The 26565-nt window shown below is 34.6% G+C and overlaps 2 protein-coding genes across 2 annotated transcripts; one reads left to right on the top strand and one right to left on the bottom strand.

Annotated features, from left to right (window-relative positions):
* Positions 1-6418: 6418 nt before the first annotated feature.
* On the bottom strand, positions 6419-7211 carry LOC114184214 (trypsin inhibitor DE-3-like). Its single transcript, XM_028071493.1, has one exon. The coding sequence runs from the start codon at positions 7176-7178 to the stop codon at positions 6528-6530; it is 651 nt and encodes a 216-aa protein (XP_027927294.1). The 5' UTR covers positions 7179-7211; the 3' UTR covers positions 6419-6527.
* Positions 7212-21180: 13969 nt separating this feature from the next.
* On the top strand, positions 21181-24969 carry LOC114184440. The gene is made up of 3 exons (XM_028071748.1): positions 21181-21261; positions 23585-23735; positions 24692-24969. The coding sequence occupies exons 1-3, from the start codon at positions 21181-21183 to the stop codon at positions 24967-24969; spliced, it is 510 nt and encodes a 169-aa protein (XP_027927549.1).
* Positions 24970-26565: the final 1596 nt, after the last annotated feature.

Genomic DNA, 26565 nt, shown 5'->3' with positions numbered 1-26565 from the left:
AGATAAGAGCAAGAAGAGATCTAGGCAATGGAGGTTTTTGGTGAAGATGAAGAGTAGAAGTGGAGCTATGGTATGGAAGGTGGCTAGAGGAGATGAAGGAGAAGGTTAGCCATGTGTGCCCTCAAAATAATAGAAGAGTAGAGTGATCTCAACACAAACATTCTATTAGAAATTTCAAGAGTTAAAATGTACAAATGGTCTACTTTTGGCTTTTATATGTGAGCCTAAAAGCTAGACTAATTCTTGGCCCTTAGATCAAGCTTGGAGGAGAAGCTTTAATCATCACCCTTGGATGGTGGCTTGGAGAAGGAGGCATCTTCCTAGCCTTTGGATGAAGACTTGGAAAAGAAGACACTCTCTTAGCCCTTGGATGAAGGAGGCACATGGGTGGAGTGTGGACTTGGCTCCATGGGATGCATGATCCATGAGGTGTAGGAAGGAACATTGACTTCCACTTAGTCCACCTTTGACCTTTGGGAGCTCATGGCCAAATCTCCTATTGGGCTTAGTCAAGCCCAATTTTATCAATTTAACTACACATTGTTTGACTTATTATTCTAGAAAAATAAGGCCTAAACAATGGCCCAATTTAAATCTATACTACTTCCTTCATGCATCATCTCATATTTTAGATATTTCTTTAGCCCATGTGAATAATGTGAAAAGCCCATGATTGACTTGATCATCTTGTGAGAGGCCCATGTGAATCTTTCTCATCATGCTTCTAGTGATTGGGCCTTGATGTGGGTTTGGGCTTGTTGATGCACTTGAGCTTGGGCTTGTTGGGGTCACATCAGACTCCATTATAACCTTCAAAACAAACTCCATAATAGGACAATAAAGTTGTTATTTTTTTGTTAAATTACTCTTTTGGTCCTACTATTTGTCTCAATTTAATCCTTATTTTCTTAAAAATAATTCAATTTGGTCATTTTCGTTAATTTGACCAAATGATGTTAAAAAAATTCAAAAAATCACAAATTGACATGTGAAGTTGACTTTAACACCTGTTTGGTCAAACTAACGACAATGACCAAATTGAATTCGTTTAAAGAAAATAAAGAATAAATTAAGACAAAAAAAACTGAAAGACCAATTTGACACTACTTGACAAATACAAAGATCAAGAGAGTAATTTAACCTTATTTTTTTCCCAACTATTTTCTTCCACCAAAATTTAAATTGATAACTTGTAAGATATTATATCTGAGTGAACAGTTTTTTTTTTGTCTATTTTATGTGTGATTCAACGTATTTTAGCAAAAAGATCATGCGCAAAATAAGTTAAATGTGGAAGATACCATTTATGGACACGGCAAGGGTCCATATCTTTTAAATCGAGATTTGAAAATCACGTCTGCATTTCCTTGTTTCTTATAATTTTGTACGACATTACTGGTGATAAGCTTCTCTCAAAATCGAATCACGTGAATGAGCTAAAGTTGTTGACAAGATTTATAAGAAAAAAAAATAGTTCGAAAAGAACAAGATTATTTTAAAATAAATTTTACCTATTCAAAATTATTTATTATAGCAATCTTTTAATTTTATTTTAATTGTCCTTTGAATTTATTTCACAACTATTTTAGGTTTCTCTCTGAAGTTTACTTTTGAAGTATAGGTTTTGATTAATTTAAAGATTTTATTTTTTAAATATGTTTTGGTTAAAAAATTGAAATTCAACGTAATAGAAATTGATGTTATAATTTTTTTTATACTAATAAATTTTCTTTTATTTATTATATATTAATATATAGAATTAAATATACCACTACAAGAAAAATACTTTATTAATAACTAATTTTGGTGACCATATATTGTTAGTCACTATAATGATTAATTTAGACACCAATTCACAAAGTAAAAAATTATTGCTTACTAAAACTATCACTATTATGAATAAAAAATTATAATTGGTCACTAAATTGGTCTTTAAAGTTAGCTACAAAAGGGAATTAGTCACTAAAAATTAGCTTATTAGGTTTTGGCTACCGAAATGACTTAGTTTCTAAATTGGTCTTTAATTAATTAATGACTAATTTAGTGACTAATTATAATTTTTTATTTATAACAGTGACTATTTTAATAATCAATATTTTTTTATTTTTTAAATTAATATCTAAATTGGTCACTATAGTGACTAATAACTTTTGGTCACTAAAATTGATTACTAATGAAACATTTTCTTATAGTATATACTTCTAGTTTTTTAAATTTTAGTAAAAAAATTGAATTATTTTATTTTTAAAATTTTCATTTAATTTAATTTTCTAATTTTTAAAATATATAGATTTAATTTTTTTAATTAAATTTTGTTAATTTTTTTATAATAATATTTGAATTATTTATTATGTTTGATATATTTTTATTTTAATATTAGTTAAAATAAATTTGATGAAATTTGTTTAAAAGATTAAAGTCACATATTTTTAAAAATAAAAAATAAATTAACCAAAAATTGTAAAATGAATCTAATTTCACTAAAGATCAAAATCATATTTAATATATGCACGTTCATATTTAACGTTGAGAACTTAAAATATTAATTTTTTATATATTTTTATCTTATTTAGTTACATAATATTAATATATATATATATATATATATATATATATATATATATATATATATATTATTAAAATGAACAGACTATTTTTTTAATAGTGTCGAATGTTATTATATTGAGGCATGCGACGATTTATTACAACAGGTAACCATTTATTTAGCGCATAGATTATGTTTCTCACTCAGTAGGAGAAACTACACATGACCTTTTAGGGGCAGCGATTGTTCATGTAGATCAGTTGCAGAAGATGAACGCGAAAGTCTCTGAAAGCCATGGCCACATGTATTGGTGGTGACTTCGTGATGATGTATTGCATCCAAAATGGTGTGGTTATTGACTCCACATATACCATCCATGGCCACATGATGAAGGCCAAAAGGCTCACTGATTTCAAGTTTCTATATATGATTTTCATGTCCAAGTTCATTGAACATTTTTGTGTTGATATGGAAGGAGAACTTGAAGACTTCAGTGGCTTGTTGAACCATGTGTCCACACTCAATATGCACAAAATGGAATTCACAGAGGTTGGCAACACATGACTGGTTGAAGGAGAAGCAACAATCGTAAACATTGAAGTTGGAGCCAATGATTATGATGAGACTGGAACAAGTGGAGGAAACCAAGGTGAAGATGATGCCTCTGATTCGCAACCCATGGTCATTGAGATCTATCATCCTCCAAAGAACATTGGACCTACATATTCCTAGTTTGAGAGGATGGTTCTCAACAACCTTTAAGAGTTGAACATGTCACAAAATGCATACCATATGTACTACACAATAAGGTTTCAAGACTTGGATGATCAGATCCACAATGTTCATGACCTCCTCTCCAATCTCTACAATAGACACAACCATATGGATAAGTGAAGGGCATGGTTCATAGGTCATGCATTGCATGTTTGTCCTGCATTTGTGTGTTTGCCTGTTTGCTTCTAGTATTTTAATTTGTTGTTTTTCAATTTCAATTGAATGATTATATTAGTCTTAGGTTCAATTTGTCTTTTTCGTTTCTGTTTGGGTTCTGCTGTGTTTATATCCACTATCAAATGATTTAATAGTCTCTATGTTTGGTTCATTAATGAAAATGTTACTTTTACAAAATGATATGTGCATTACTTTAATTTAATCATAGGCTATATGACATAGGTTAGATGTCTTATTAGCCTTTGTGTCCTTTTCAATCTATTAAAAATGGGTTTTAATAAGTTAAAAGACTTGTTGTATATAATTTATGGTATGAATATATTCAATCAGTTGAATTGTTTTTCAATCGACTGATTTCATTTAAGTTAAGTGAAATCAACAAATTGTACAAACAAATCAACCTGTTGAATTCACTGACTAAACTATATAAGTTGTCTTTCAAAGAGTTGAGGTACAAGTTTGAGTTTTTTAGTGTGAAAAACAATAATTCATCTCTTTTTAAAATGTCAATTAATCTTTGTTGTGTTGGCATGTGTTTCTGTGTAATCTAGTAATGTAATTCTGTTAGAAATATTGTTTGGAACAAATCTTGTGTATGAAAGCATGTTGTTTAAGTGAGATTCGCTAAATCTTCATTCTGCACAATTTCCCAGTATTTAAGCTAATTGTTTTCAAATTTTAATATGTTGATTCATAGAGTATGAATAGATTAACCTACTGTTTTTATTTTTAATCGGTTGCAAGTGTAGTGTTTTGTAACTTTTGCATTTGATTTTTGTGGTCTAATTGATTCAAAAAAAATGGGTTTTAAGCTTTCAAAAATATTTATATAGCCAATTTAACACCCCCCTCCCCCTTTCTTGGCTTAAACCACACCATTTCATTACTAACAGACCTACCCTCACTAGGCTTTCTTGTAGTTTGAATGCCTAATAATTCTCTTAATAATTAGAATATCTCCACAGAACAAGCTTCCTTAGACATAAAAAAAATTAGGAACTACTTCAAAATTACAATGAGATAAATATAAATATTGTAAACCTTACAAACTATAGATAATAAGAATAACTTGCTCCAAAGAAGACATATCAGTTAAGAAATCAGAATTCACCAACACACCACCACCATTACTAACATCTAGATCCTTAACAATAAAATATTAGTGCATAACACAAACATAATCATGATTTGGCTGAGGCTGTGACCAAGCAACAATATCCAACACGGGCTCCCCAACATTATTCACTATAGAGTCCACCACAAGCTTCATTAAAGGAACAATTGTAGGATTCACTACTGACTCCACCATAGGCTCCACTATAATTTTCAAAAGAAACTCCACAATAACAATAAAGTTGTTATTTTTTGGCTAAATTACTCTGTTTGGTCCTGATATTTGTCAAGTAGTATCAAATTGGTCCTCTAGTTTTTCTTTGTCTAAATTTGGTCATTGTTTTATTAAAAATGATTCAATTTAGTCATTGTCGTTAATTTGACCAAACAGAGTTAAAAAAATAAAAAAATTTAAAAAAACCACAAATTGACATGTGATGTTGACTTTAACTTCTGTTTGTCAAAACTAATGGTAATGATCAAATTGAATCATTTTTAAAAAATAATAATCAAATTGAGACAAAAAAAAAACTGAAAAACCAATTTGATACTACTTGACAAATACAAAAATCAAATTAATGTATAATTTAACTTTATTTTTTTTTCACCAGCTATTTTCTTCGACCAAAATTTAAATTGATAACTCGTAAGATATTATATACTTTGAGTGAACAGTGTTTTTTTTTTTTGTCTATTTTATGTGTGATTCAACGTATTTTAGCAAAGAGACCACGCGCAAAATAAGTTAAATCTGGAATATAGCATTTTATGGACACGGCAAGGCTCCAGAAGTTTTCTTCTAATTTTGTACGGCATTACTGGTGATAAGCTTCTCTCAAGATGGAATCACGTGAATGAGGTAAAGTTGTTGCTAATATTTATAAAAAGAGAGGGAAATGATCCTTTCACATTTGGTTCGATAAACCATGACAAATAATTATTTTTTGGTAAAAATAATTCTAAAATTTTACAATTTTATTTTTGTAATTTAAAAAAAATTTACTCTATTTAATAATTTTGTTAAAAATTTATTTGTCAAAATTTTATTTTAATTGTCCTTTGAAATATATTTTACCAATTTAAATTATTTATTATAGCAATCTTTTAGTTTTATTTTAATTTTCCATTGAATTTATTTCACAACTATTTTAGGTTTCGGTCTGAAGTTTATTTTTGAATTATAGGTTTTGATTAATTTAAAGATTTTGTTATTTTGTTTAAATATGTGTTGGTTAAAAAATTAAAATTCAACGTAAAAGAACTTGATATGTTGTAACTTTTTGTTATACTAATAAATTTTATTTTTATTTATTATATATTAATATATAGGATTAAATATATTTTTAGTTTTTTAATTTTTAGTAAAAATTTGAATTATTTTATTTTTAAAATTTTGATTTAATTTAATTTTATAATTTTAAAAATATATAGATTTTTTTATAATTAATTTTTTAAAATTTATTTTATAATAATATTTGAGTTATTTACTATGTTTGATATATTTTTATTATACTTTTATTTTAGTATTAGTTAAAATAAATTTGAACAATTTTCTTTAAAAGATTAAAGTCACCTATTTTTAAAAATAATAAATAAATTAACCCAAAATTGTAAAATGAATCTAATTTCACTAAAGATCAAAATTATATTTAATATATGTACGTTCATGTTTAACGTTGAGAACTTAAAATATTAATTTTTTATATATTTTTATCTTATTTAGTTGCTTAATATTAATATTAAAATTCATATATATATATATATATATATATATATATATATATTATTATTATTAAAATGAACAGGCTATTTTTTTAATAGTGTCCAATGTTATTATGTTGAGGCATGCGACGATTTATTACAACAAAGTAACTATTTATTTAGCGCATAGATTATGTTTCTCACTCAGTAGGAGAAACTACACATGACTTTTTAGGAGCAGTGATGGTTCATGTAGATCAGTTGCAGATGATGAAGGCGAAACTCTCTGAAAGCGAACCCATAAGGCACTGTCGGCATTCTGGGTGACGACCAAATGCCTGTTTCTAGCAGCATCAAACTGAATCCCAACGTAGCCACATGAACTACTATCGAGGGGACAGAACAAGAGGTTGTAGCCCCCAATGTCATAAGGAACACTCTTAATCTTAAACCAACCGCGTACTGCGTTGCCGTACCCATTAAGTTTAACAGAGAGTTCCTCTTCCTCACCCTTCACAGGAATCCAGAAAGACGGAGTGGGAGCACACGGGGGCACAACAGCGAAACCAAAGTTTAAGATAAGACCCTCGTATATATAACGGATTCTGAACGGTGATGAAATTTGTACCGGTTGGCCATTAGAGAAAGGATCGGGATTTTGGATAACGGACAAAGGACAAGTTTCGTTTCCGGTTGCTGCAAATTCTACCCCACCCCCGTTTCCAGTTATTATAACTGGCCTTAAAAAGTATATCCCACCATTTTCAACAAGTTTACCGTCAGTGTCTACCACATCAGCGGTGGTTGAAGGAAGGTTCGAGGTGAAGGCACAAAGTAGAAACAGAGAGAACAAGGTAGTAAACTTCATTTTTTGGGAGGCTCTCTAAGACTTATCTTCTGTTTGAGTGAAGGAATAATGTAGGAAACATGTATTTATAGACACGCACAAGATTTTGTATAGTTTGAGTAAACAGTTTTTTATCTATTTTATGTGGTTCAAAGTTGTTTCAGTATAGTGACCATAAGCAAAGTAGGTTAAACGTGGAAAATAAGGATACGGAGACTGCACGAGTTCCAGAACTCTTCTTTTAAATTAATATTTGAAAATAAAGTTTGCATCTATTAGGGCACATCAGATTGTGCTGCTCACAAGCTTATCTTAAAGTTGAATAATGTGACTTTAATCAATGTTGATCAAATTAAGATTTTTTTTAGAATAAATCTTACATGTTTCGGGTATAGGAGTTTAACGTCTATTTAAATAATTTGTCCAGTCTTCTAATATTTGCTTCAGCTATCCGTTCGATGCTACTATTGCTCACCTGTTCCTCTCGTCGATCGGGATACATCACTAGTGCAATAAGGGTTTTTGGTCTCGATTATTTTTACTATTCTTCCTCGATTCCAGAATCGAGGCATATTGGGGTGAAGCAAAAAGGGTAACTTTTGGTCTCGATTGTTAACCGAAGCCAAAACACTCTCTTTCTGCCTCGGTTCTAGAAAACCTGAGGCCATATGTGGAGCTTTTTTGCCCCGGTTGTGGTCGAACCGAAGCCATATAGTCAAAAAAATTAAATTAAATGGAAATTTTGAAGACCTTTTGACCTCGATTGTAGTCTGAACCGAGGCCATATACCCCTTTTTTGCCTTGCTTATGGTAAGAACAGATGCCTAATGCACAATTTTTTTTTAAATATGTTTATTGTTTTATGATTATTTCCACATTTAAATCTGCATATATTTTTTTTCAGAAACCAGCACAAACAAAACAAAATATTTTATGAAACATTCATAATCCAAATACAATTAAAAGAAAATTAAAAATATCCACAATTCAAATACTATCCTAATCAATACTATTGTACATCTGAATGGGGCAGGGCTCTTGAATGTCTGCAAAATAAGACATTAACTTAAGTTAGTGTATAGAAAAACAATATTGTAAAGTATTCGTTTTAATTCAAATATATATTATCGTTTCCCAATTAGTTGTAATATGAGCACGCACAATAGTTGTAATCCATTGCATTATATAGTAACCACACTCATATGAGCCGGTTTGTCTGTTACACTACATTATATCAACAAAACTACAATTAATTAAGGAAGAAAATCAAATCAAACAATTATAAATATATGGATAGAAATATCAAACCTGGAGGGAACACCATGCAAGACATTTTGCCTTAGCCGTTGATCTTCCTAACAACATGTTATGTCCAACAATTAAACTATGATAAAGGGAATAAGTTAGGATACTTTTATATAACATGTAATATTCATAAGATTAACATTTAGGTTCTTACCAATCTATCACTTGTCTAAGATGGTTGGGGGAGGGCAGTGCAAAGAGCAAAACCACACAACAACGTTCTCCCTTTAGCGAAACCACAAGTAACTGTCAATGACGCTTGGGAAGAAAATAAATTCATTGCTATGCATTAAAATGATAGATTATATTCATAAGTTAAAAAAATGACTTACCCAGCAACATAAGGGACAAAATAAATTTATTTTCCGCATTGAAAGCATTTGGTTACATATGCTTAGGTGTCATCAAACTTGTTGCCTTCATGAGTGAGTTGGGGGTCTACAAACCTATATAAACACTAATATAAAAAAGCCTTTTAACGTTTGATATTTCTGACCTTTGACGTCTACCCAAACACCGACGTCGTACTGGGTAACGTCAAAATAACATCAGAAACCAGAGCAGACGTTACTTAACGTCAAGGCAATAGGGGTCCGACGTTATTCAACGTTGGGGCCAAAAGCAACAAACGTCAAGTTTTGCGCTAAATGGAGCCAAAAAAACAAAGAAGTTTGACGTTTGGTGGTTTATAACAGACGTTAAATAACGTCGACCATGATAAGCTCAAACGTTAAATAATGTCTGTCAAAGCACCACCAGACGTCAAATTGCTTTGTTTTTTTTTTTTTTTAAATTTGGTTGTTTTTACAACATTCCTACACCTGAAAATCAGAAAATTTCCTGAACAGTTTCATAATAACTTCAGCACAATTATGGAGTTATAGTTATATCTAATAACACTTAAGTTTTAACATATATTCTAAACTAATATAAATAACACCAAACTAAAAGTTTCAACATGATATTTTTGTACAACAAAGTTTTTGAAAGGAGTTCTAATTCCTATGGTATCAACTCCATCTTTCCAATAGATATGCTGCCCACTCTTGTCTTAGTGTGTGGATAATGTCTTCTGGTAGAGTTGATGGATTCTTGAACCGCTGACAAAGTAATACAATTTCATTATGTATGAATATCATTCTTTAAAGTTTGATATGATTTATAATATGTGAAAGATATATATAATTACCTCTATCCATTCATCTTTAATTGCAACTCAAATGTATACTATAAGTATAATAAATCTACATATATAAAATAACACTGCAACAATAATATTCAAAAATCAAATGCAATTAGAATTATTTAAACATGCATATATCTAATAATAAATATAATTTTATTTCGTAATTTTACAAATATTATTATAAAATTTTAAATAAAAAAAGAAATAGGCCAAAAAAATTAACAAAAAAATGGTCTGAGACTAAAACTATAATGACAATTATAAAAAATACAAGGAATTATATACATACAATGAAAAACTAACCTCTTCTAATTAAAAGACGAACTTTGAGAGGGAGTCTAGGGTCTCCGTACACTGTTGGCCAAATGGGGACGAAGAGCAAGTGGGACGAAGAGCAAATGGGACGAATCTCAAAAGGCTGCAAATGGGGATGAAAAAGCAAAATAATCAATTCAAAATGCGTAAAATCAATCCATAATCAAATCCCAACAAGTTTGATGGTGAAAAACGTTCGAAACTCACCTAGAGGAGGTCGGAAATGGAGTCGTTGGCGAGAAATGCTTGCGGAAACAGTGAACAACGTAGGTTTTCTGCATTTCGCGCTGAGATAAGCAAAACTTAACGTTAGTGGTGTGGGGGTCCGACGTTAAGTAACGTCGGTGGTGGTGAAGTCCAACGTTAAGGGACGTCTGACATGCGGGGGGCCCTCGTTTTTTTTAAATGATGTTAGGGTTTTTCTGACCTGGAGCAGGCGGACGTTAAAAAAGTCTCGTTATTTAGGCAGACATTATACAGGTGACGTTATATCACATTTTTGTGTTAGTGAAATCATTCAACCCCATAGTTTCAGTGACACTAGACAAATACTTAAACATAAACTTGATTTGATATAAGTAAATAGATAAATATAACAAATAACTATATATAATGACAAAAGACTTACATCATCCATAACTGAATAATGGTATTATTCGGTTCCTCTAGTCCCCGTGCAAGCTCCAAGACATCTTGGGAATGTTAGAATCCCAAAGAACCTACATCGGCTTATCATTATGATTTCAGCAAGTTGGAGTAACGCACCAAGAGGATCTTCTAGAGAGAGAGGAATCTTCTTTTGTTGAGGATTTTCCTTTATCAATGCAATTTCAGTTAAAATGGAATATTATTTAAATTTGAATCTAATAAACATGTGTCAGAAACCATATATATATTAAGAGTCTGTACTTGGGGGTCGGAAACAACCAAATCTCTAGGCTAGGCGAGGAAACATTGGAGTGCTTGAGCCATAGTATATACCTCATCTGTTGGCACAAGAACTAAAGCAAACGACACAAGAACCTCTTCTACCGTGACCTTAACCTCATCCTCTGATAACTCCATCCCATGAAGAATTGTGGCTGCCTCAAATACTTTTCCACGAGCCACTAGTGTCTTCTCTGTACCATCCCAAATATATAGCTGACATGGATGAGTGTCATCCATGTCATCCCTAGGTGGAGTTGAACAACTCCCCTTTTCGCTTCTACCTGTTAGAGTCAACGATTTATTAAGGTTATTCAATTATTTTATTAAATATCATTTATTCAATTCATAACTTATAGAAAACAAATTTATCAGTGGGAGGCATAAATGGGTCTAGCTTTGGTGGAGGATCCACTGGTGAACGAATGCCATAATGCTCAAATTGGCGCATAAGTTCTTCTCTCACCCTCCTAGTGATTCTTTCCATCATTCTTTCTTCATAATCAGCACCATGACTGCACGAAGACTGACGAGAGGAAGAACCAAAAAATTGACATATGTCGACTCTTGATCCAACACCATGCACACGTCTAGGGTGCTTAACCCGTCCAACTACAACACCAAATATGTCATGACGACCTTCTGGAGTGAATCCTCCTTGGGAGCTCTGCTAAACCAACGAATCCTATAATGTAACAAAAAAAGTTATAAAAAATAATACAATATAAAACAAGAACGAGTTATTTAGATAAGAATTGTATCTTACAATTTTCTCAAAGATTTCTCGTGCAGATTCAAAAAGTGTAGTTGGTTGATGTGCGTAGACGCGCTAACTTCCACTTTTGATGACGTGATGGTGGTGAAGGAGACTCAATATCTTCACCCTCAAAAGGTGGGGGCCTAGATTTTTTCTTTTCTGACATTATCTTCTCTTCAAGTTTTCTATACCCACCACGAGACAATATGTGCGAGTTTTTATTTTGAGCACTTTATACTTTGAGCCTTTTTTCTCTTTTCCTCTAACATATAAAACACACTTTATGAATTAGTTCAAATTGTACAGAATTATCAATTGAGCAATTTATGATTTCAAATAAACATACCTGCCATTCATTAGATGTTCGAAGCTCAAGAAACTGACGTCAAGTGTCTTCATCAATCCATGTGTATTTTAGCAATGAATTTCATTCTTTTAGCTCCAAACACATACATAGACGTCAACTTGATCTTAAAACCATAAAATTTCTCAGCAATCGATAGCAAACATTTGTGTTTAAGCGTCGCCACATTTCTGCCATATCATGTCCCGATCAACTTCAGTGACATGATCAAAAGATGGAGTAAGGATTGATATTCTCTCTTGTGCCAACATTCTTAAATAGCTTTTGAAGACATCCGCATAACGACTTTTAGGCATTCTAGTGTCGACATTAATATCAACTAGTGTTTTCTGACCTTTAGCTCTTCTAGTTAAGAGTTGTCTCAACCTAGTGGCTCCTCTGGTGGGTCTCTTAGTAGGTGCTTCATCCTTTGATGAAGTATGATGTTCAGCCATATATCTGTGAAATGAAAACATAAAAAAAAACATTAATAAGCAATATATAAAATAACATATAAAACATTATTTAACAAAACACCTAAATTTAACAAGAACATAAAATTCATACATAAAGTTATTGATTGGTCATATGTATATTCCTTCATCGTGATCTTCTCGAATTGCATGCACATCATCAACTAGATGGATTTCATTAACATTTATCGTTCTTCTAAATGGGTGGGTGACAACAATATTAAGATCACTCAAATTCTCTTCATTAGGATCAATATATTTTTTCCATGAAGAGTGAGAAACCAATGTTCAGATGCAGTATCTTTACCATAGAAAACTTAAGATGCTTGTTGTGCCATGATAAATGGCTCGTCTCAATAACCCACCTTTTAAAAATCAACAAGAGTCATTCCTGATTCATCCATTTTGACACCATTCTTATTGTCAACTCACTTACATTTGAACAGTGGAATAGTAAACATGGTATAATCAACGTCCCGTATTTCTTGTACTACACCATAGTATGTCATTGATCTTACTACAAGATTTTGATCTTTAGATGTAGAAAGTTGTAGTGACTCAGCTTCAAGATTGACTCCACTATTTTGTACTCTGCTTTTATCATCCAAAGACTTCGTAAAGAATGTGCAATTATTAATTTCATAACATGTACAACAGATGACATCAAATATCAACCCATTCTAACCTCATCAAAGTCTCAAAACATTACGAATCTTTCAAAAGCTCATATTTAAACCAAGGCATGGATGTTTTGTTATGCTCCATCAAATGTCATTTCTCTAATCGTCTTGGATTGTTCTTTTTCACAATGACTTTATGTACAGATAAATAAGGCATTACCTCATTTGTGTTGTTCAATATGTATAGGTGTGCTTGTAACAACTCTTCGCAATATTTACTAACCACACTCACACCCCCGATGTTGTTATTTATAGAACACCTGTTAAACCATGATCTTTGAGGAACTCTTATCGGTTTTGCTTTTGCCATGTAATATGAACAAAACTCGACACTTTCTTCAGCAATATACCTTTCGATCATTGAAGCTTCTAGAATATATTGATTTTTCACATACCTTTTCAAAATCTTCATGAAACGTTCAATGAGATACATCCATCTTAAGTATACTGGTCCACAAAAATTTATTTCTCTCACCAAATGAATAAGTAAATGTACCATGATGTCAAAAAATGATGGTTGGAAGAACATCTCTAGTTGACACAAGATGATAACAATCTCGGCTCGGAGTTCATCTAACTTTAAAGGATCAATGACTTTGCTACAAATTGAAGAGAAGAATGCACATAAACGGGTTATAGTTTGTCTAACATTTTTTGGTAAAATTCCAAGAATAGCTACAAGTAACAATTGTTACATTAAGATGTGGCAATCGTGAGACTTTAAGCCAACAAGCTTCAAGTCTTGCACGGACACTAAACTCTGAATATTTGAAGAGTATTCTTGAGGTACCTTGACACTCTTTAAACATAAGCAAAAACTTATTCTCTTGTCTGGACATAGTGTAACATGCAGGGGGCAGATAAGTACGCCTACCAACCTCCATTTGTGCCAAGTCATATTGGATCTTCATTTCAATCAAATCCAAATGAGCATTTACTCCATCTTTTGTATTTCCCTAAATGTTAAGTAGTGTACCAATCAAGCTATCTCACACATTCTTCTCTACATGCATGACATTTATGCAATGCCTAACTTGTAACTTTGACTAATATGGAAGATCAAAGAATATTGATTTTTTTCTTCCAAAGGCTCGATGCAGATGACTTCTTGGATGTTTTCCCAAATATATGATGTACTTTATTAACTTTTTCATGAATTTGAAGGCTAGTTAATGAAATTGGTGCTTCGTCATTCTCTTGATGTCCATTTCAATGCTATCTTTGACCTTTGATAAGGGTGATTAGCTTGTAAAAACCTTCGATGGCGTAGATACACGATTTTCCTTCCGTTTTTCAAATGATGAGATGTAGTGTTTTCTTCACAAATAGGACATGCTTTATGACCCTTGACATTGTATTCCCACAAATTACTATAAGCTGCAAAGTCATTAATGCTGCAAAATAACATTGCATGCATCATGAAAGTTTCAGAAGCAACAACATCAAATACTTCAACCCCATCAACCCACAACAACTTCAAGTCTTCAACTAGTGAATTGAGATATACATCTATGTCATTTCTAGGTTGTTTTGGACTAGATACATCATAGACAACATCATGTATTTTCTCTTCATGTAGAGTCTAGAAGATAAGTTGTAAATGAATAATATAACGGGCCAACAATTGTGGTTTGTACTTAAATTACCAAATGGATTCATTCCATCTATAGCTAAGCAAAACCAAATATTTCTACATTCTTGACCAAACTTAGGAAATTCCTGATTAATATTTTTCCATTGAATTGAATCAGCTGGATGACGAAGCAGTCCGTCACATCTTCTCTTAGTTGCATGCCATCTAAGGTTTTTAGCGTCTTTAGGATTTGCAAACAAACGCTTAAGTCTGGGCACGATTGGAAGGTACCAGACTACTTTCAAAGCAGATCCTTCCTTTTCTATTTGACCATTATCTTCACTGTTTCTTTTATGCTTGTATCGTGATGACCACACTTTGAACATTTTTTCAAATCTTCAAATTCTTTTCTGTATAATATGCAATCAGTAGGACATGCATGTATCCTTTTATGCTCCATACCCATCGGACAATGAATTTTCTTGGCGTCATAGTTTCAAGTGGGTAGAGTATTTCCCTCGTCAAGCATTTGATTCAAGAGCACAAGCAATTCTGTGAAACTTTTATCTGTCCAACTGATGAGTGCGTATTTTTGCCCTCAGTCAGTGTTTAATTCTGGGTATTTAATTGAATTTGTGTGTTTAAAGATTGATTTAATTGGAATTTTCTATAATTGGGTTTATTGAGCATGAGGTACAAAAGCATGTTAAAAATAGCTTTTTAGTTGCATAAATTTTCTTTGGATATTTTGAAGTGTGTTAGTGTAGTTGTAGCTAAGTTGAGCTCATGGAGGTGTGGAAATAAATTGATTAAAGCTTCATGATACCTTAAAGATAAATCCAAGAATAGGAAATTATCAAAATCACAAAAATCCAAGCCAAGCATTCCATGAAGACGACAAGAAAAGCTTGAAAAAGTGAAGAAGTTTGGCTAAGGCAAGAAGAGAGCAACAAAAACTTGGACCTTGCGATTTTCTTTATTTTTATGATAGAAGATAATTTGGGAAAAATATATCTTAGATATTTTATTTGATATTTTTAAATAATTATCTTATTTAATTATATCATAAAATATTAAAAGATAATAACTACCAAATCTTTTTAAATATGACAAGATCTTCTTGAATCTTTTTAGTTCCACAACAAACAAAAATATCTTGAAGATATTGGATTATTTAGAAGATAATTTAAGGAGATTGCAAAAGGTTGATTTGGAAAATTAATACAAATACTAATTGGTGATAATTTATCATATATCTTTAATTAATTAATTAATTTAATTATATTAGATATTGATATTATCAACCAATTATATTTGTCAAATAGTCTATATCTCTCCAAATATTTTTAAATATTTATCTTTATCTTTATTTTAAAAGATATTTGAGAGATTTTAGCAACATAAAAGCCTAGTCCAATTCCTATATAAAGAGACCAAGGGAGAAGCAGAAAAGACAAGCTCGGCACTTCGGAATTTAGGAACCCTTAGGGGGACCTAATTTCTTTCTCTCTTTTCTTCTCTCTTTATTTTGCATTCATGGAGTTCTAAACTTCTTGGGTTGATTCCATTGTAATTTCATTATGGATTTTGAGGTTAGAATGAATTAATTTCTTTGTTCTTTTTATTATTGTTGAGGTTTTAATTCATCTATGTCTTTTATCTTTGAATCACGTAAAAAGTAATGATTTAAAATCTATATGCATGTTGATCATATGAGTTCAAGGGTTTTTAAATTGAATTGAGACTTTACTTTGATTTTATTTAGAAACTTTCATGTGATTAAATGAGTTTTTACCAATAATTGAGACTTTACTTTGATTAAAGGTATTTACTCTAATGAAAATTAATCGAGACTTTACTTTGATTAATTAAGCTTTTTATTTGGTGAGGAGATAAAAGAATAGACATGATTAGGCATAGTAAAATTTGATTGAGACTGTACTTTGATTGAATTTACTATGGATAATCTAAAAGTTCTCACTTTTAATTGAGACTGTACTTTGGTTAAAAGTGAGAACGCTAACAAATTAATTGAGACTTTAAATTGATTAATTTGCAAATCTACAACAATAATTAATTGAGCAATAATCTTTAGATAACCGATGATGAATCTATTTTGAAAAGGCAATGGAATCAATCTATTTTCTTTACTATTGTTTTTATTTCTTTTTATCTTTTAAACTTTATTTCTATCTTTGTTTATATTAATCCCCTATATTTTTTATTTTATTTGACTAACTCATTTGTATAGTTTTATAAGAACTAATTTGTTAAAAATCAATTCCGTGTTCGTTGGGAGACGACTTTGGGTTACTTTACCCTTACTATTTTGTTGACTACTTTCTTAACAATACTGAAGTTGTTATAAGATAAGTAGTATTAATTTGATCGCGTCAACGACAACGATATCACCAACCATTGGTCGTTTTCAAATTCATAAGTCTTAAACCCGTTGACAATCGCGTGAACTTAGTTGAATCGACATACATCAGAGTTTCCGTATCAGCAGACATCGTCTCATACACATGCGCTTGTGCAAAAGCTTCTGCGCCAACATCTCGTATCATGTCCTCCATATTTCTTCTTTCACTCGCTCTTCCCGTTGCTCTTCCATGGTGGAATCGCTAATATGTTCAGTTCGGACAACAATTGGAAAGTCTATTAATTTACAATGCCATGTTCATATTGTATAACTTCTAAGGAAACCATCACAAATAAGATGTTCCCTAACTTGATTGCATTCAACTTTCTCCCATTCAAATAGTTGACACAAGGACATCTAAATTTGACCTCATCATCACTTTTACCCTCATAACGTTGCATAAATTGTATAATTCCTCTACTCCGTTCTCATATTCAGCATTGATGCGTGGTAAATTAATCCAATCTCGATCCATACATATATATACTGAAATTGCGTGAACAATTTCAGTAATCTTTGAATTAATGCTCACGTTATTTGTGTAATCATGGTGTGACCTTATCCCATTCAAGAGGATTCACTTTCTTTATTTTGTTGGTACATATTACTTTTAAAATACATATCTTAAATCGCACGAAATTTTGTCAGCATTTCGCATTGGTCTTCAGGATACACGAAATGAAAGTGATTATCAACCATAATCAAATATACACCCGAAGATCAATACAAAATACAATTGACAAATATTCATGAATTTTAACATATGTATTTTAAAATATATATGCACTAATAAACTACTAGATAGTGATTTATCTTCTTAAACTGCCCAATCAGACAATTCAAGATTCAATACATTTAAATTATTAATATTGTATCCCCTTATATTAATTTAAAAAAATGTAGCTTTTTCAAAATGAAAACTCGGCGACAATATATAATTTTTGTATTGAATCTCAAACGGTCAACTAAGACTAACTCATACTATAAGAAAATCAAACAACATATGTAAACAAACAATTAACCACAAATATAAAGCAATTTAGAACGAAACCTGAGAGCGTGAAAGTTGAATAACAGTTGAGAGCCGAAACCAAAGAGGATGCACAATTTGAGATGAAAAATGAAACCACAAAACTCAAACTACTACAATTCATAATAGAAAGAAAAATAAAAGCAACATAAACAAACCAAAACCGCAAAAGAAACCACAACACAAAGCAAAACCCATTTTTCGAACTCACCCACAGTTGGAAGCAATTTGCAATCAACAAACCTGGATGGTTGGCGGCAGATGATGGTTAGCGACGAAGGTGGAGCGTGGTGGTGGTAGAGTAGCAAGGAACGTTTGTGTAGAGAGAATTGTGGGAGACAATGAATAGTGAGGGTTCACGAATTGGGAATTATAACAGGATTTATGGCTTCAGTTCAATTAATAACCGAGGCCTAAAGTCCTTATATTTCCTCGGTCCATAAAAACCCGAAGCAAAAAATCCTGACCCGTGGCATTTTTGAAATTGGGGTTACTAGGCTGCCTTATAGGCTTCAGTTCTTTTTGTAGCTAAGGCCTAAAACCTCTTAATATTGCTTCGGTCCCTAAAAACCCAAGGCCAAAAATCCTCACACTGGTGGCATATTTGAAATTTTGGTTATTGGGCTTCCTTATACGCTTCTATTCTCTTGTAACCGAGGCCTAAAACCTCTTAGTACACCGGTTATTCGTAGACCCGAGGAAATAAAGTTGGACGAAATTGCAAAAATACCACCACCTCCTTATAGGCTTCGATTGCTATATAACCGAAGCCTATAAGGCGAAGTAAAATGTCAAATCTGCACTAGTGCATACTAAAGAGGCTCCGATGATTAAGTCAGCAATTGTCCGCTCGACGTATCACTCATTCAGCATTGCTTTTAGGTAACCACTATATAATTCCATGATTTCCGCAATAATCGCCACGTCCAAGGGAAGTTGGCTATTGGCTTGAGCCGATCGACTCTTTGTAGGTGGATCAAGCTCCCCAATCCTTAAGTTAAGAAGAACGTTGAAGCGAAAAGGATTAAAAAAGTTCTGTGGAGGAGTGGCACTACGGGATCCTGTCGTTTGGTGTGACTTGGGATTTGAAATTTCATGGGAGTTTTAACGTCTCATTGTTCCTGTAAATAGAAATGTGTGGTCCTGGTCATTTTAATGGCTATTATTGTGCTTTCAGTTTGGATGAGTGATTAGGTGCATTTGGCGGGCAAAGTGGCCTTTTTTTAAGGACGTTGTTGAAGATGGATCGCTTCGTCTTGAAGTCTATGCTTGTAATGAACGGGTATGCCACAGTCGGGAGGGAGCAAAACTTAACTTCTTTTATGTTTATGCTTACTTTTTCCAAGACCTATCTATGACGGTCTTGTTCAAAGATTGGCAAGTTGACGTTCTGAGGGAGATACATTATGCTCTGACCCATATTCATCCTAACACTAAGGCATCCATGTAGGCATTTGGTGCACTATGCTACGTAGTGGCCTTGACTCCAACCATGTCGTTTTTCTTCCATTTTTATAAACATGGTTACACATTGTCAAAATGATGGATTTCCTTTATCGACGCCCTCAAAAGTCCTCTTGGTCTATATATTACCTTGTATAAGGGCTTCAAGACCAATTTTTTAAAGGTCTCGATCACCTGTTGAGGTCGTAAATGGTTCTTCGACGAAGCCGATCATCCAAAGTTCCCCCTTTACTGGACACGTATTTCTCCATAGGTGTACGCTTGGCCTGGGAATCGGATGGCCCTACCGAGCAGGCAGATGTCAAGACTCTGACTATATGAAGAGAGTAGCCACTTGAAAGAAGGCCACAACGTCTTCTAGCAGAGCGCCACGACTGGCACAATAGGTTGTCGTTTCTGCTCCAGACAAGGAAGCCCTGATCGGAGCATCTAGGATTGGCACTCTCTGCCCCCAAGTGTTAATCATCCCTCCACTCACCATTATTCCTACCAACAATGCAGATGTTGTTGCTGCCAAGAGGAAAAAGAAAGGGTGTGCTGACTGATAGTAATTCAAGGTTGTGAAATGGATAGTTGAAGGGATAGAGAAAATGTGTAGATAGTAGAGTGTGAAAATAGTAGTTGGAGAAGTGTATTTGTAGTTGAGAGTAGTTGTATTGGATGTTGTGTTAGTTGTTCTTGATCTTGCAAAATGGTAGGATACATGGGTATTTATAGTCCCATAGATTATTCTAGAAACTCCTAGCTAGAACTAATGCAAATACTTCTAGATTTTTCTACATAGTTGAATGTTCTTGATTTTTCTTTCTATCCTAGGCTTTTCTCCAATACTCTAGAAGTTTCTTTACATTTCAATAACTCTATCTTATATATTTTTTTAGATTCTTCTAGAATTTGCATTATACTTTAATACTGACACTTCTTCCTCTAAGCGGGCTCCTACCATTTAAGTTTTGTTGTTAAAGATCTCTTTAAAGGGAATACTAGAGCGAAGGCCCTTAGGACCGCTACCGAGATGAGCTTAGGTTTCAAAAGGCGTTGGATCAGGCGACATATTTTTATCGCATCCCCATCAATCCTCCTAACACATTTGACGTCAAGTTTGACATGGTCAATGTGAAACTGTTGAATGTCTCGTCAACATTCATGATGATAAAGACACCCAGAATCCCGACAACGTTAATCTTGATCCTTAGCAAGCTTCATTTAGTCTTAGTTAGTTTTTTAGGTATTATCTTTTAGTTTTTCGTTATAATTGAAAAGAGGTTAATCGGCCTAAACGTGGCTACACATTGTCGATCTGTGTGACGGTGGAAGCAGGTTCCAAATATGCATTCAGAAGGTTTGGTGCATTTTCCACTAACGGGCTGCCGAGATGAAACATTGTTTAAATAGATTCTGCGAGTTGCGATTGGATTCGTGTTATGGTTGTGTGTGAAGATGTTACAAATGCATTTCTATTGTTCGTGTCTTCTGCAAGTGCGTGACAGATTAATGTGGTGCGCGTTCTTCTTCCTGGACTGATGAAAGTTTAAAGCTACTACGAAGATGGCTATTGTGCTCGCATTTCACATCTACATCGTCAGGTGCTCGAATGGACCTATTGTGTTTTCTGGCGAGATCGTGCAAGTGCGTAGTGGTTCGTGCTACGTGGAGGAGGGAGTGATGCTACAATCTGCCTAGGGTTTATTGTTAAGAAGATGATAATATGTCGCACCCTGATTGGTCAGCTAATGTGTACAAGGATTATGCCATGTGTCATATTTTATTTGGTCAGTTTTAAAACTTGAGAATTGTCACATGGCAGCTTATGAATGGGGTTGAATTTTTAGAGTGGTAGACGGGGTGAAAATACACATATTAGGAGGTGCTGAAAAAGGTTTTTGGGTGGCCAATGAAAAAGGTGGAGTGTATGAGTAGAATATAGTGATGCATTTAGCTCCATGTATATTTCTTTCCATAATTGACTTATTTTGGCCTTATTTTGTTACTTGGAACAATTTATTTTCACACCACTAATAAACCAAATTTAACTTCAGCTACATCAACAAACATTTAAATATCCAAAAATAATTTGTGCAACCGAAAATCACTTTTTAGGACATTTTTTTTGCAAGCTCAATAACTCAAATTATTATAATTCTAAATTAAATTAATTGTGTAAGCATAAAAATTCAATTAAACCCAAAATTAAATATTAAATGAGAGCAAAATATGCATTCATCATCATGCCTCCGCGTTCACCAAGAGCTTTAGAAGGGCAGCTGAGAATCCACATTTGTATAAATCTTCTCCTATTACCACAAACCAGGTGATTCTCTGACCCTCCCCTAGCTTAAGGTCTTGGCCATGTTCTAGCTGCTTGAGCAACCCCAAGATCTTTTTTTGCCAATTGGAAGGGTCTACTACCACGATGATCATACATTCCTCTACAAAGGGCTTCGTCAAAACTTTTTGGATGATTGTTTTGAGTTGTCCTTATTCTTTGTCTTCCGCTAATTTTGATAATCGATCAACTCGGATGTTATCAGCTCGAGGGATATGTTCTTTCATTATCTCCTTGACTTTGTGGTAATATTGAAAAAGGAGGTTGTCTTTGACCTAAAAGTTTCCCTGGACTTGTCCCACCACTAGTTACGAGTCTGATCGACATCTCAACTTCTGCACTCCTAGGTTCTTTGCTAAGGCGAGCCCTACCGTTAGGGCTTCATACTCCACTTGATTGTTCGATACTTTAAACTTGAAGATAAAGGAATGTTCTACCTCCAATCCATCTGGACCTTCCAGTACTGTTTCTAGAGGTGCCTATTTGGCCTAGCCCATAGGGCTTGGCTTTAGCCCATGTGAGCTAGGGCCAAAAAAGCTCACATTGAAAAAAAACCCTAACCAAATAAGCGCACAAGGTCAAAAACCACACAAAAGCCCTGTGGGTCAAGTTCAAACCATGGGCTTTCATCTTTAATATGAAAAATATCTTATTTTTTAAAATATATTATTATTTGTTGGACATGCCTGACGATCTGGACATGCCCAACAACACGAAAGGGCACGACGATCCGATTAAGCCCAACAATCAGGACCTGCCGACGATCCCAACAAGCATGACGTCCTAGACGGGCTCGACGACCCAAACGGGTCCAACGACCCGAACAGGCCCAACGACCCATCTAGGGCTTCAGACTTGTCTGGGTGATTATGCTTGTTTGGCTTGTCGGGTCTGTTTAGGTCTTTGGACTTGTTCGAGTTGCTGAGCTTGATCTTTGACTTTGACGTAATGTAGTAATATTTGGGGGGCCTAACCCACCTTATCCCTAGCCCTAACCCTTTGGAGAGGGGGCCTTTGGTGGCTAGGGCTTTTTTTTGGCCCCTTCATTTGGGGCTCCCCTAAATTGACACCTCTAACTATTTCGGCTCATCCTCCCTTCGTGTCCGATGACCCATCTACGGATAGGACCTACCCTGCTTCTCCACCTTGCGACCGCTTGGTTTATAATTCAATGCAACATTTGCTAGATGTGGGCCTTTTATCGATCCTCGGGGCTCATATTTGAGGCTGAACCCTGACAATTCTATCGCCCTATCTAGCTTTACTTTCTTTTGAATTTTTGTGATCGGGTAATCCGTGCGGATGATGACATAGTGACTTTGGAAATACGGCCACAAACGACGAGCAATGCTAAGTAAAACTATGGCCAACTTTTCGATAAACTAATATTGGTTTCTCAGTCTTGTAGGGTCTGGCTAATGAAGTATACTGGCTTCTATTCTGGAGCCTCTTACACAATGTTGCGTTGATTGCTTCATCAAAGATCGACAAGTAAAGCTGGAGCGGTAGCTCAACGACCGATCAACACATGATTGGGAGACTCGCCAGCATCCCCTTAAATTCTTGAAAGGTCGCTTCACATTTCTCATCCCACTTATCTGACGTTTGTTTCTTCATCATCTTAAGGATCGGCTTGATCCACTATGTGAGTCTCGAAAAGAATTTGGCCAGAGACGCAAGTTGCCCAACCGATCTTTGGATCTCTTTCAGGTTCCTGGGGCTTCTCAGATCGAAAGTCATTGTACATTTATTGAGGTTAGCTTCGATACTCCTAGCGGTTAGCATAAACCCTAGAAATTATCCTGCTCCCACACTAAAGACATATTTTGTCAGATTAAGGCGCATGTTGTATTTGCGAATTTGGTGAAAGATCTCATTGAGGTCTGGTGTATGGTCTTCAACCGTTTGGGATTTCACCACCATATCGTCAACGTACACCTCCATACTTGGCTGGTCTAACAATGAAATATCTTGTCCATTAAGCTTTTATAGGTGACACCATGGTCTTTTAAGCCAAACGACATTACCTTGTAGCAATAGATTGCTCGTTTGGTGATGAAGGCAGTCTTTTCTTAGTTAGGTTCGTACATGGGGATTTGGTTGTACCCTAAATTCGCATCCTGTAAGACCTATGAAATTTAATTAATTAATGAGATAGAGCCTTTATGAGAGAGAGGTTGAGTTCCTTACACTCCAACAGGGAACTATGATTGTACAGGCCTATACTGATAGGTTTGAGTAGCTGGCGTGGTTCTACTAGCCAAATGTCACGGAAGAGTAGAGGTGCAGGAAGCTCGAGGGCGGACTTAAACATGAGTTGCGCAGGTTCTTGGTGCCACTCAAGATTAGAGAATTTCTAGTTTTGGTCGAGCAGGCCAAAATAGTTGAACAATTGGAGATGTGACCCAATAAAGTAGCAAGACCACAGAAGGCCATCATTGATGCCAAACAATAGAAGAAACCATATAGCAGACCGCAATCATAAACTAGGAAATTGTAGTGTTATAACTATGGTGGAGAGCATCTCAGGAGGGACTGTCTAAAACCCTCTGGCAATTCTGGGAGTAGTGCTAGCACTTGCAAGTGCTACGTGTGTGATCAGACTTGAAACTTTGCTCGTCAGTGTCCCAATAAGAAACCAGTTGGTGGCGCTCCAGCAAAGAAACCAATGAGGGAGCAACCTAGAGCACTAGGGCATGTGTTCGTATTGACTTGAGGTCTGGATATCATCAGATCTTAGTCAAGCTAGAGGATGTGCAGAGGACAGCTTTCAGGTTACGCTATGGACACTAAGAGTATGTGGTTATGTCGTTGGAGTGATGAATGCTCTTGCTATATTCATGGACTACCTGAACAGAATCTTTCGGCCGTATCTGGATCGATTTGTCATAGTATTGATTGATGACATACTGATATACTCTAAGAGTCGGGAAGAACACGCAGAACATTTGAGAGTGGTATTGGCAGTTCTCAAAGAGCATCAACTATATGGGAAGTTGTCTAAATGCTAGTTCTGGTTGGATGAGGTGGAATTTTTGGGTCATGTAGTCTTAGCCCAAGGAATAACAGTAGACCCGACAAAAATTGAAACAATGGTGAAGTGGGAGAGACCGCATACTGTTACTCAGGTGTAAAATTTCTTGGGTTTAGCAGGATACTACAATCGATTCATCGAGGGTTATCTAAGATGGTGAGTCAATTCACACAGCTCACCAGAAGGGACCAACCTTTCTCTTGGACAGATGAGTGTGAGGCATGTTTTGAGGATATGAAAAGTAGGTTGACCACCACACCATTGTTGGCTATTTTAGACACGACCAAAACTTTTGAGGTGTATTGCGATGCTTCGTATCAGGGACTGGGTTGTGTGCTGATGTAGGATAAAAGACTAGTAGCCTATGCGTTAGCTTCGTATCCGGGACTAGGTTGTGTGCATGAGAAGAATTACCCTACGCATGACCTGGAGTTAGCTGCAGTCGTAGTTGCCCTTAAGACTTGGAGGCATTACTTGTATGATTCTCAATTCTAGGTATTCAACAAGGTTGAGAATCACTAATGAGTTCCTAGACAAGATTCGGGTGGAACAGGGTAAGGCCAGTTGTTGCAGCAAATCATTAGATGGTTGGGAACTGAGAAAGGAAAGGATTTTAAGATGGGCAAGGATGAGATCCTACGTTTTAGAGAGAGGGTGTGCGTACCTAGAAAACCTGCATTGAGGAAGATGCTTTTAGATGAAGGACATATGAGTCGTCTTAGCATACACCTAGGTATGACAGAGGTGTATAAAGATTTAAAAGCAACCTTGTGGTGGACTAGTATGAAGACGAATGTGGCAGATTATGTGGCATTGTGTCTAGTATGTCAAAAGACGAAGATTGAGCATCAGAGGTTGGGTGGTATGTTGGAGCCTTTGGACATTCCTCAATGGAAATGGGACAACATTTCCATGGATTTTGTTACACACCTGTTGAGATCGGTGAGAGGGCATGACTCAATCTAGGTGATTGTCGACAGATTGACTAAATGTGCACACTTATTGCCAATTAATCAGAAGATGTCCATGGACAAACTAGTAGAGTTGTACGTCAGAGAGGTGGTCAGGTTGCATAGAGTACCAACGAGTATTGTGTCTGATCGGGATCCGAGATTCACATCAAGATTTTGGCAATCGTTGTAGAAAGCATTAGGTACTTAGTTAAGAATGAGCTCAACTTATCATCCTGAGACCGATGGCCAGTTTGAGAGAACCATTCAATCACTAGAGGACTTGTGTGTTGGATCACTAGGGTACTTGGAGTGATATGTTGCCATTGTTGGAATTCACTTATAATAATATCTATCATTCCAGCATAAGAATGACACCATACAAGGATTTGTATGGTAGGAGATGCAAAACACCATTGTGTTGGCAGCAGGATGGAGAGCCAGTGGTACTTGGGACAAAATTTTTGCAGCAGACCACTGAGAAAGTGAAGGTGATATAGGATCGGATGCGTGCCACTCAGAGTCAGTAGAAGTCTTATGCAGATAAGACGAGAAGGTCGCTTGAGTTTGAGGTAAGTGATCATGTATTTCTTAGGGTTACACCGACGACGGGTATTGGGAGA

This window comes from Vigna unguiculata, chromosome 5 (genome assembly GCF_004118075.2).
Source record: "Vigna unguiculata cultivar IT97K-499-35 chromosome 5, ASM411807v1, whole genome shotgun sequence".
NCBI classification, from domain to species: Eukaryota; Viridiplantae; Streptophyta; class Magnoliopsida; order Fabales; family Fabaceae; genus Vigna; species Vigna unguiculata.
Note: the sequence above shows the minus strand (reverse complement) of the source record. Positions and strands in the feature narration are given on the sequence as shown.